Here is a 13,019-nt window from a genome sequence, read left to right on the forward strand (position 1 = left end):
CACCATCAACACCAGCGACCCGTTTTTCCCCATCCACACCAGCCTGCCGCTAAGAAATCCAAAAAGAAATATCCAGCTTGGAAATATTAGAGGAAGACATGTTTCATATGTGACATGCAAGTTCTGTGATATGAGAGTACCAGGAGGGATTATTATGTTACTGCATTCTGCATATGCTTAATTAACTAGTTAGTTTATTTATTCCTTTTATCATGGATTATTTGATTGGTTTTTGGTTTTGTGTTAGTTTCACATAGACATCTATAAGTATTTTTATTTTTATTTTGTGAAGCTACGCTTCAATAATGTTTTGAAGCTACGCTTCACGCTTTACTAGGTTAGCGTATCTCTTTACGTTTACGTATTTTAAAACATTTTTACTAGCTCCAACAGTTCAACAACAAACATCACCATACATTCCATATCAGTACAAGCACTACCAGCAAGATAAACTACAATATCTGCTCTCCACCTCTACGTACTTAGGCCACAGCACCACTAAATCCAGCCTTTAACACCATAAACTTCAACTCTTGCAATGCATCAACCACTTACATCTCATGCTCATTTTCACCTTCAACTGCAACTGCAATCACCACCACTAACGAACTCTCATCTTCTAAAACTCGATCATCAACCAGCAGCACATAGTCATGACAGTCATCATGTCACAGTAGTAAAAGCACCTCCAACTCCCTTGCAGTTTAATCCTAGCATACAAACTGGAGGTGAGGTTACTGCTGGTATGAACAATCTCAATAGATTCATCTCAAGACATCATTTGATTGATCTCCCTTTAGTTGGTGCAACATACACATGGACCAATAATCAAATTCAGAGTGTTAGAAGCAGAATCGACGGAATTCTCTTATCTCCAGAATGGGAGCATGTTCATCCTGATGTTATACAACAGGATCTTGCACGGCCTTGTTCTGATCACAATCCAATTTCTCTTAACTGTCAGGGTTTAAAACATGGGAATCCTCCACTCCGATGTGAGTATTTTTGGTTTTCTCACCCAAATTTTCTTAATCTTGTCAAAGATTTGTGGCTTTCTTTTTCTGTTTCAGGAAGTGCTGGGTTTATTTTTTGTAAGAAGCTTCAGATGCTAAAAGTAAAGCGAAGAGAGTGGAGTAAGTTGGAGTATGGTGAAGTTGACAGAAGGCTTGAAGAATTGGAGGATCTTTTTATGACTCTTGATGCAGCTGAAGACACAAATAATGGGATTACTGAAGCTCGGTGGGAGGAAAGAACAACAGCTAAACAAGAATATTGCAAGCTAACCTTTATAAATGCTGAAAAGTTGAGAAGCATGACAAGAGTAACTCACATTAAAGACTATGAGAACAACACAAAATACTTCCACAGGCTGGCTAACGATAGAAGAAGAATAAGTTATATTGTCTCAATAAAAGTTGATGGTTCTTTAACCACTGATGAAGCAGAGATCAAAGAAGGTATTGTTAATTAAATCCAAAATATTTTTCAGTCTCAATGTCAGAGGAATGTTTCTATGGAAGGAAGGAATTTTACTAAGATTTCTGTGGAGATGGATGAAGTACTTCAGAGAGATTTTCAAGAAGATGAGTGTCTTGCAGCTTTCAAAATGTTGGGCCAATGAAAAGCTCCAGGGCCAGATGGTTTTCCCATTAAATTGTACTTACTTTGATGGGATTTTATTAAAGAAGATTTTCTCAACATTATGTCTGAGTTGCAGAATAGAGGCTTCTTGGATTGGAGATTGAAGAACACCTTTATTGCTTTAATTCCTAAAAAGGATACCATTGAAGAAATTAAAGACTTGAGACCCATAAGCTTAATTCATGGTGTGTACAAGATTATGTCTAAAGTTCTTTCCGAGAGATTTAAACTCCCTCTTCCTCGTATTATCCCTCAACAACAATCTGCTTTTGTAAAAAAGAGGCAAATTTTGGATGGAGTGCTAATTGCAAATGAGTTAATAGACTCAAGGTTGAGAAGTGGAAAGTCAGGTATTTTATGCAAAATTGATTTTGAAAAATCCTTTGATCATGTGAATTGGGATTTCCTTGAAGAAATTTTCATACTCATGGGGTTTGGAGATAAATGGAGGAGATGGATAAGATGTTGTGTGGAATATGTTAAATTTTCAGTTCTTATTAATGGCAGTGCAACTGGATTCTTTATTAGCAAGAAAGGTATCAGACAAGGTGATCCCATATCACATTTTTTATTCTTGCTGGTTGGTGAGGCTTTAACTTTTATGATCAAAAAAGCTCAAGAAGAAGGTATTATTTCTGGATTTCAAATAAAGAATGATGGTATGCTTATTAGTCATCTTCAATTTGCTGATGACACTCTCATCTTTTTAGATGCTGATGTTGAGCAGGTAAAAAGCTTAAGATTAATTCTTATTTCTTTTGAAATGCTAACGGGGTTAAAAATCAACTTTGCAAAGAGTCAAATCTATGGAGTAGGCTATGAAGGTGATATGTCTATTTTTTTCTTCTATTCTGGGTTGCTATAGTAGTTCTCTCTCCCACCACTTATCTTGGTTTACCTTTAGGAGACAGATGTGGTGGTGTTTCTAAGTGGGATAAGATCATTGAGAAATTTATTCTTAAGCTTGCGGGTTGGAAAAAACCTCTCTTTCAAGAGATGGTAAGAAAACACTTGTTAATAGTGTTTTAGCAAGTCTTCCTGTTTATTATATGTCTTTATTTGAAATGCCAATCTCTGTTGCTAAGAAGATTGAAAAGATAATGAAGGATTTTCTCTGGCATGACAATAAGGGTACAAGGAAATTGCATTTAGTAAAATGGTTAGCTCTAACAAGGAAGAAAAAGGCTGGTGGATTGGGCATTAAAATTCTTAAGAAGCTTAATCATGCTCTTCTCACAAAATGGTCTTGGAGGTATGTTGTAGAAGACAATGCTTTATGGAGACAGATTGTTGAAGAAAAATATAACTCTGGAGATGTAGCTGGGGCTTCTAAAGTTCCTACTAGCACTTATGGGAAGTCAGTTTGGAGAGCAATAATGAAGTTTCATCCTAGTTTCTTGAAGCATATTAAAATCAAGGTTAACAATGGCATTCTTTGTAGGTTTTGGGATGATAATTGGCTTTATTAAAATCCAATTAAAATCTGGTGTTTTTAGAGCAAAGAATATGACAGCGGCTGAGGTGGGTACTTTGGTTGATAATGAAGTGGTTTGGAATCTGCACATCCCCAGAAGACTAACTGCTGCTGTTAGAGTGGAGCTGAGACTTTTAACTGCTGATTTGCATAATGTTAGATTCATCTATAATCAAGTTGATGAGTTGCAATGGTCCCTTACAAAGAATCATAAATTTTCAGTCAGTTCTGTTTATGAAATTCTGACAGAACAAGACACTTCTCTACCATCAGGTCCAATTTTCAATTTCATATGGAAGCTGAAATGTCCGCCAAAAATTGGGTTCTTTCTTTGGCTGCTTGCCTATAACAGGATGCCTACCATAGATTTACTCAGAAGAAGAAATATTGATGTGCCTGCAGACTTCCTTTTCTGCAATGAAACTGAATCTAGTTCTCATCTTCTGCTTCATTGCAGTTTTGCTAGACAAATCTGGAGTCATTTTATGAGACATATAAATTGGTTTTTCTCCATGCCTGCCGATATTGTGTCTATGCTTCATTTTTGGGTTTTAGTGCAGAGTAACAATGTTGTGAATGCAGTGTGGAACTTAATACCTGCTGCGATTATGTGGAGTATCTGGAAAGAGAGGAATGCTAGAGCATTCTCTGACAAAAGAAGCAATGCTAGATCTGTCAGCAACAAGGAAATTTATAATCTGTTTTCTTGGTCTTTGGATCTTAAGGATTTTGAGAATGTTGGCTCTGCTGAAGTGATGAAAAATTGGTACAACATTTATTTTAATTCTTCATAAGCTGGTAGTCTGTTACCTCTTATGCCTCTTTTTGTTTATTTTTATTTTCTTTTGTACTTAGGGTGGTATAATCCTTTTATACCCTCTCTTTTTTGATTAATTTATTTCTTCTTTGCCGATAAAAAAAAAAACTGCGATTCCATTCAACATCTTCATCTTCATAGCACCACCAGCTACCTCAGTTGAAACCACTGAGCAATTTCATATCAAATCTTATGAGTTCAAGAGAAGACCCAACTTCATATTCAATACCAACTTCTTTCATTAGCAACAAACAATCACCAACTACAGAAACCCATTCCTGATTTCCTTCTCAGTTCCTCAGATCGATACCCATTCCGTAATTCGAGTAGCAACACATCCTCCAACTTGTTTCTTCTTGTCATCCTTGATCTCTTGCAGTCGACTGATTTATGGGGTTAACTCAAACCCTAAATTCGATTCCTTCTTTGTTCTTTATCTCAATTTGATTCTCGATCTGATTCCTTTCAGTAGCAACAGCTTCTTCTCGATCTCAGACAGCACTGTCTTCACAGCAACATCAATCTCTCGATCCCTAATCTCTATGAATCTCTTCCTTTCTCTGAATAATGAAGCCTCCATTCTTCTCTTGGTTTCAGACAGTGCAGAAGGAATAAAAGTAAGAGAAAATGATTTCTATCAATTTTAGGTCAGGTGTAGGAATAGGAATTGACATTGGCACCCGGTACATTAGAATAAAGGCCACGGACGTGAAATTTGGCCTGTCAGTTCCAGATAACTGACAGTCTATTCTTTCTTGGTTAACTGTCTGTTTTAGGCATCACCTCTTTGGGAAAAATACGGTTTAGTTCAAAAACGCGTCAAAAAATACGGATTAGTCCATCCCGAGTTGACTAGGTACAATTTAGTCCAAAAGTTATTTAAAATATGGAAAATACATATAAACTTCCTCATTTACAATTTAGTCCAAATATTTACATTTTAGTCCAAAATTACTCATGATGATGTAAGCAATTTTAAATAATTAAAAAACAATTTATCTTTTGAACCATTTGTCCAAAATTCGCAAACTTTATATATTCGGAAAGCTCTTTCCGGGAGCTACAAAAAGAGTACCCATATAACTATATAATTCTTATTTTTAAATTTTTTTAATTTATACTAGTGTATAATTATGTACACATCTCCAAAAATCCAGAAAATCCAACATCCTTGGTAGCCAACATCCACTATAGTCTACATAGATTGACAAAACTATCAACCACGCCAAGCTCTAGTTGATTAATAGCCCTATTTGCAGAGGTTGGTTTAGCAGTTAACCTGCATCAAGGGCAAAACGATAAAACATAAGAATTCGCGGCTTGGAAAAGAAGTGATTAACCTTTCACTAACAACCACGTAAGAAACAACGCAAGAAAATGATTAAAGTAAAAAGTTAGTCAGTTATTGACTTAATCCCTTTGCTAACTGCGCAAACTTAATATGGCTTCAAAATATCCTAGTACAGTGATTTACTAAACAATTGCAATTTTAATACTTACATAGAAGCAATATATACATGAGATGGGACAATGGTGTACAACTATGTACACATCTACAGAAACCTAGAAAATCCCACATACACACCCATAGAACAGTCCATATATTAATGAGACATGACAATGGTATACAACAGTGTACACATCTACAAAAACCTATAAAATCTAACATTCATACCTATAAAACATGTCGTATATCCATGAGACAGGATAATGGTGTACAATCATGTACACATCTACAAAAATATAGAAAATATAATATCCATACCCATAAAACAGGCTGTATATCAATGAAGTGCTTCAAAACTCACACACTGACACACATGTTGAAAGTCTTCGCATATCGAGGGGATATAAGTAACACTCAACAAAATACAATTAAGTGTACAAAAAAAAGGAATCATATATGAAAATGCGGGGGTCTAACAACCACACCCAACAATTCGTTTGGCAATATGAGATGACTTACTCCAATACACTTTCTAGAGAATCAACTATACAGTCAGACTCTATCTAGATTAAAATATATCAAAGAGTTTAATATCTCTAACTCTTAATTCAATCCGCAATCAGCAAATAGAAATCTGCGAGCCTGATTGAATATAAGAGGAGTTACTTGAACGGTACCAAAGACTAATGTCTAAGTGTCAATCAATGTAAATCAACAACCAAATGTTGGATATTCTAATTGATTGATCTTGACGCACAAACTGTGATATTTCAATTATATAACAAAATATAATGCGGAAAAGAAATAACACAGACACCAGAATTTTGTTAACGAGGAAACCGCAAATGCAGAAAAACCCAGGGACTTAGTCCAGATTGAACACCACACTGTATTAAGCCGCTACAGACACTATCCTATTACCAATTAATTTCGGACTGGACTGCAGGTGAAACCTAATCAATCTCACACTGATTCAAGGTACAGTTGCGCTCATTACGTCTCTGATCCCAGAAGGATACTACGCACTTGATTCCCTTATCTGATCTCACCCACAACTAAGAGTTTATACGACCCAAAGTCGAAGACTTGATAGAAAAATCTGTCTCACACAGAAAAGTCTATAGGATTGAATAAATCTGTCTCCCACAGAAATACCCAAGAGTTTTTGTTCCTTCTTTTGATAAATCAAGGTGAAAAGGAACCAATTGATAAACCACACTTATATTTCCGAAGAACAGCCTAGTATTATCAATCACCTCATAATAAACTTAATTGATTAGCGAAACAAGTTCTTGTGGAATCACTAACGATGAGACGAAGTTTGTTTGTGATTACTTTTCTATTTTGCTTATCGGAGATATAAAATCTCGAGCCAATTATTTCAATTGCACTCAACACAATAGAAACGGCAAGATCAGATAACGCAACTTTAAAGATAATAGTTGGGTCTGGCTTCACAATCCCAATGAAGTCTTCAAGTCGTTAACCTACAGGGTCTCGAGATGAAACCTAAGGTTAAAGGAGAATCGACTCTAGTTATGCAACTAGTAAAACACAGGAGGTGTGGGTATTACCTTTCCCAGTTGCTAGAGTTCTCCTTTATATAGTTTTCAAATCAGGGTTTGCAATCTAAGTTACCTTGGTAACAAAGCAGTCAATATTCACCGTTAGATGAAAAACCTGATTCAACCAAGCTAATATCTTTCAACCGTTAGATCGAACTTAGCTTGTTACACATAAATGAAATGTACCCTCATTTAGGTTTATGTAACCGTACCTAAACGTGTACACCATGTTGGTTCACAAATAGTTAACCGGGGTTAGCCATATGATTACTCTCATATCCACTTTATTCATCTTAACCATAACTAGTTCAAATGACTCAAATGAAACTAGTTAAGAGTTGTTCAATTGTTTGGAAAACACAATTGAAATCAAATAGCTTTGATTCACTTGAATCAATCATGAACATTATAGCCACGGCTTGCAAAGATTTCATTCCTTATGATTTAAATGTTTAAGTCCATGAACTGACCGACTTGAAAAAGTAACCAACTTAAGTATGCGTAGGGGAATGCGTACTTAAGCAACTGGTTTTGAGTTTGTTAAGTTTCCAAACGCAGCAGAAATTTTCGGTTCAAAAACTTCCGCCAGTATGCGTACGGGTACGCATACTTAAGGTGACTAGTTAAGAGTTTTGCCAAAACCAAACTCAGCAGAAATTCTCGGTTCGAGAACTTCCGCCAGTATGCGTACGGGTACGTATACTTAACCTGTCGCCTTCACCAATTTAGTATACACACATATGCATACTCTTGGATCTCGGTTTATGGACTTATACACTAATGTGCGAATACACTATATACGCTTATATACAAAGATGGTTACATCATCAACTCTTTATTTCAATCACTGAAACATTCTTCTATAGTGATAATAGCCGTTTTCACACACTATTAGCATCAAAGCAATTTTCAAGATATCGAAATAATTATTGTCGAAATATTCCAAGCCTACATCAAATGATTGTATCACACAAACCATGTAAGATGTTACTCGGGAATTTTCTCATGATATAAGATGAACTTGGTCGAAGTGAAATCTTACCAACACATATTTCGATAAATATGTAAGCGAGATATACTCAGCTCGAAATCTCAAATGTGTATAAAGAAAACTATATTGTAACACGACTTATGTCTCAATATAGGAGATAGTAGAAATAGACTTTCCAAGTGATAGATAAGTTCAAGTCTCCACATACCTTTTGTTGAAGAAGTTCCACAAGCTCCCCTTAGTAGTTCTTCGTCTTCAAGAGATGAACGTTGAGAGATTTAAGCTCAACTACACTATCTATGTCCTAGTCCGAGACATATACAAATAGGCTAGAAATCAAGACTTATAGTTTTGATCACTAATATTGACAAACATGCTTGAGATAGCAACACATGCGAGTTCGACCGAGCAATGCTCTAACAATCTCCCTCTTTGTCAATTTTAGTGACAAAATTATCAATACATATGGATTACAAAAAAGATAAAAAAAAAAATGTAGCTTCTTATCCACATGCTTGATCTCCATGGCATCTTCAACTCTACTTGAAATCTTCGTGACTTCCAAGTACTCCATGATCCTAAAGGTTGTAAGTTCAGCATCACAGTTGTTGAAGATCCGCAGCTATAACAATGAGAAAACAAAATGCTCTCAATCATTGTTATACAGTGTCATAGTATTATTACACAGCATCAAAGTTCAATTGTATCACAACTTTGACAATAACACTATGGCGATATGCATCACTCCCCCTTAGTCAATACATATCTCAACATGAAAACCACTCCCCCTTACATAATGATCCGTAAACCATATGTATGTGTAGTGTGAACTACACATTAGTTCTCCCCCTTTTTGTCAAAAAAATTGGCAAAGGTACGAAAATTAGTGGGATCCTAATGAAATTTCCACGGAGATACATCATCACCAAAAGGTGTATTAACATACCAACAAATTTAGATGCAATCATAAAGCCGAAGCTAAATGCATTCATCAAGGAGTTAATAAAGATACAAGATAACCCCTAAAAATTCCACAACCGCACTCCCCACAAAGATTTGGCAATTAAGCACAAGTTCAAAAAAACTCTCCTCCATAAAATGTCATCCCCGAAGGAACAACAAAAGCGACCTTACTTTCACAAGAAAAGAAGGATTTCTTTAGAGAACCAAATCACATGAAACCATGAATTTGTATCCACAAAATTCAATTGAAATAACCACAAGAGAACCCATAGTTAGTTCAATTGAAAATAAACAACCAAATTAATCACAAGAAAACCCATGATTAATTCAATTGGAATACACAACCAAATTAACCACAAAAGGCGATCAATTTAATTGGTCATGATCGACATAAGCGGAACTTACGGAGCAACAACTAAAATAATCAAAAGAGAATGATTAGTTTAGTTGATCATGTTCGACATAGGGAACCTTACTGAGCAACAACTAAGTTAATCATAAAAGAATGATCAACTCATTCGATTGTGCACAAAAAGGTGGATCGGAGGTCGACCAAATACCGCAGAATAGACAAGGATTCATCCTATTTTCCATCACTATTTGCATAATGACATACAATTGGCTTAATCCTTGTAAACAAAAGTTCTATCCTTTATTTTTATCAAAACATGACATAAAAGGCTTTAACTTTTGTAAAGTCAAAAGTTCATTCTATCTTCCATCAATACATTCATATTGATATAATAGAGATAACTTTTGAACAAGTATGGGACAGTCACAGGTTCACGGACGTAAACAACATATCCCATAACAATTTGCAATATATAAAATCATAAAGATTAAAATTGCAAAAATCGTCATCCAAAAAATACTTTACAATTTAAATAAATAAACCTAAAAACAGTGAAGATGAAAATCGTTGGACATAGCTATGTGTACTCACAATAATGGCTATTCCAAACCCTAGTTATTATTCTGAAAACACAAAAAGAATATTTACTAGAGAAAATCAAAGCTCATTGAGAACCTCATACCTTTCAATAAATCCATCATAGAAGGTTTCACTGGTTTCCTTTATTCTCTTGACCGTAGACACACCATGTTCGTGAGTTAGAACACTAACTTTACGATCAACTACCCGAGAAAGTTGTCTACCCTTGACACAGTCCATGATAAGTTTCTTCTGGTTCCGTATCAGAATATTTTGATTTGCAAGGATTTTGGCCTGACCATCTAAGAGTTGGTTTATTTGCAGTTGGAGATTTGCAAACTCGACCTTTGAATCGTTTTGAAAACGAGTTAAATCCTTGACGGAATCATCAATCCAGGAGTTGTGGTCCTTTCTTGCAAGCATCTTCTTTAGAACCATCTCTTGAATCGAATCACGTCCTTGAGTGTCTTCCTCCATATCAAGTTGCACAATCTCTTGAGATTTTTCAAGGTTCTCCATGTAAATTTTGATAGGGATGGATTAATACAGTATAAGGTATATATGTATTAAGAGAAGACACTTCTCAAAAAAAAAAGGGAACCTATGAACTCTTAGGAGTAGGACATGGACGTTTATGGATCGTTCACAAGAGAGGGGTGGATTTTAGCGAAAGCTATTAAGAAGAAGAAAAAAATGGTTGCCAATATTGCTTAATAATTCTTAAAAATTAGAGAATGAATCATGAAGTATGCTTGCATGACTCAGATTGATTGAAAACAGCTCACAATAGATATACAACAAATCTTGAGACTCCCATAGTCATCATCCTCGTACCTCTCAAGATAGATTCAAGGATGGGATTACCTAGAGTTATGTAACAGAGTGAGAAGTAATCTCACTACTAAACATGGGAGAAGGTTTGTACAAGTAGTTTGACTATTTTACTTGTATATTTCCTTATTTCCATCAATTATAACGTATTCCAGAGGAATTTTCCATAAAACTTTTTAAAAGTCTATCTGAAGGATTTTTCTGAGGACTGAGTCTAGGACCTCTAGAAATCGGTTCCAGAATAGGGAATTTGAAGGATTTCCATTTTCTTGATTTAGACTTACTAGACTTGTTCTTATAAACACATGCTAAGTGTTCATTGGTGGCAGAATAATTTACACCATAATGAGGAACATGTAACCTGTGATGATTTCTAGACAAGAGATCATTTTTATAAGATTTCTGGTTTTCTGTAGGTAAGAGACTCACTGTAGATGTCATTATACGATTTAATCCGTTGAAAGTAGAAAGAAGCAAATTATGAAGATTAGAAATTTGTTTCCTTCTGATAAAACAATGAAGAACATAGTGATTCCTTTTCCCACAGAAAGAACAACATCGTGGTTTTGAGACATGATTTCCTTGACCCAAACCTTCATCCTTCACGTGCACATTTTGCAAGTGATTCTCAGTAGGTACTTCCTTGTAGGAATTTTTCTTTATACTGGGTAAAACCTGTGAGTATTAGAAGAAGGTATATAAGATGACTTAATCATCAAAACAGAGTTTTCCTTTTTCAGGATGTTACACTGTTCTTAGGAAAGTTGCAGAGATGCAACAAGTTTCTCTTTTTCAACACGAAAGTTGTTTATTTCTGATGAATGAGCCCTGATTAAATGCTTTTCTCTAATTGATTCTTCTCTAACAGTATCTTAAAGAGAACTAATCTTTTCACGCTGTAGAATAGTTTCGACATTGTCAGAGAGAGATTCAATATAGCAATAGAGTTCACGTTCTCTTTCAAGGGATTTCTCAAGTTCATCAATAAGCAGATCATTTTTTTCTTCAAGAGTCAAAATTTCATAAACTTGAACATCAATGATATCAGCAAAATTTTTTAACGATCTGGTGAGTTCCATTTCGGATTCTGACACAGTCCCGCAAATCTTGTTTTTCCCTCGGGATTCAGAAGAATCTACTAAGGAGTTATCCTTTGAGGCAAGCCCAAGAGTTTTGGAAGACATACAATATGCGTTATCTAAAGAGATACTTCTTAGGTCCTCAGAACACAGATTTCTACAAACACATACTTATGAGGTCTTTAATGTGTTTGCCTGCTCTGATACCAATTGAAAATGCGGGGGTCTAACAACCACACCCAACAATTCGTTTGGAAATCTGGGAGGACTTACTCCAATACACTTTCTAGAGAATCAACTAGACAGTCAGACTCAATCTAGATTAAAGTATATCAAAGAGTTTAATATCTCTAACTCTTAATTCAATCCGAAATCAGCAAATAGAAATCTGCGAGCCTGATTGAATATAAGAGGAGTTACTTGAACGGTACCAAATACCAATATTCAAGTGTCAATCAATGTAAATCAACAACCAAAGGTTGGACATTCTAATTGATTGATCTGAACGCACAACCTGTGATATTTCAATTATATAACAAAATATAATACGGAAAAGAAATAACACAGACACCAGAATTTTGTTAACGAGGAAACCGCAAATGCAGAAAAACACCGGGACCTAGTCCAGATTGAGCGCCACACTGTATTAAGCCGCTATAGACACTAGCCTACTACCAATTAACTTCGGACTGGACTGTAGTTGAACCTTAATCAATTTCACACTAATTCAAGGTACAGTTACGCTCCTTACGTCTCTGATCCCAGCAGGATACTATGTGAAAAGGCGGGGGTCTAACAACACCACCCAATATTTTGCTTAGCAATCTGTATGGACTAACTCCGAAATACTTTGCTAGAGAATCAACTGGACAGTCAGACTCAATCTAGATAAAAGTATCTCAAGGAGTTAATATATATCTCTTGATTTGATTTTTACTCAAGCTAAAAACAATAACGAGTCTTTATCAAATACAAGGAATATTTGGACGGTACCAAAGACCAATGTCCAAGGATCAATCAATATCAATCAACAACCAAAGGTTGGATTTCCAATTGATGATCACGAACGCACAACCTGTATTATTTCAATTATATAAAATATAATGCGGAAAAGAAATAACACAGACACCAGAAAATTTGTTAACGAGGAACCGCAAATGCAGAAAAACCCTGGGACCTAGTTCAGATTGAATACACACTATATTAAGCCGTTATAGATACTAGCCTATTGCAAACTAACTTCGGAATGGACTATAGTTGAACCCCAATCAGTTGCACTC

At 35.5% G+C, this 13,019-nt stretch overlaps 1 protein-coding gene across 1 annotated transcript; it reads left to right on the plus strand.

The window, feature by feature from the left end:
- Window positions 1–538: 538 nt before the first annotated feature.
- On the plus strand, window positions 539–3,909 carry LOC113279473. Its single transcript, XM_026528167.1, has 5 exons — window positions 539–1,457; window positions 1,689–2,465; window positions 2,507–2,640; window positions 2,730–2,998; window positions 3,138–3,909. Exons 1-5 carry the CDS (start codon window positions 539–541, stop codon window positions 3,907–3,909), a joined length of 2,871 nt encoding a protein of 956 aa, XP_026383952.1.
- The last annotated feature ends 9,110 nt before the right edge of the window (window positions 3,910–13,019 follow it).

This window comes from Papaver somniferum, chromosome 5, assembly GCF_003573695.1.
Source record: "Papaver somniferum cultivar HN1 chromosome 5, ASM357369v1, whole genome shotgun sequence".
Taxonomy (NCBI): Eukaryota; Viridiplantae; Streptophyta; class Magnoliopsida; order Ranunculales; family Papaveraceae; genus Papaver; species Papaver somniferum.

Excerpts from the sequence above, each read along its gene's own strand:
- LOC113279473 (XM_026528167.1), top strand. The coding sequence starts at position 539 with ATGCATCAACCACTTACATCTCATGCTCATTTTCACCTTCAACTGCAA. Across the intron at positions 1,458-1,688 it reads TGAAGCAGAGATCAAAGAAG|ATTTTCTCAACATTATGTCT; the intron begins GTATTGTTAATT and ends TTATTAAAGAAG. Across the intron at positions 2,466-2,506 it reads CTATGGAGTAGGCTATGAAG|TAGTTCTCTCTCCCACCACT; the intron begins GTGATATGTCTA and ends GGGTTGCTATAG.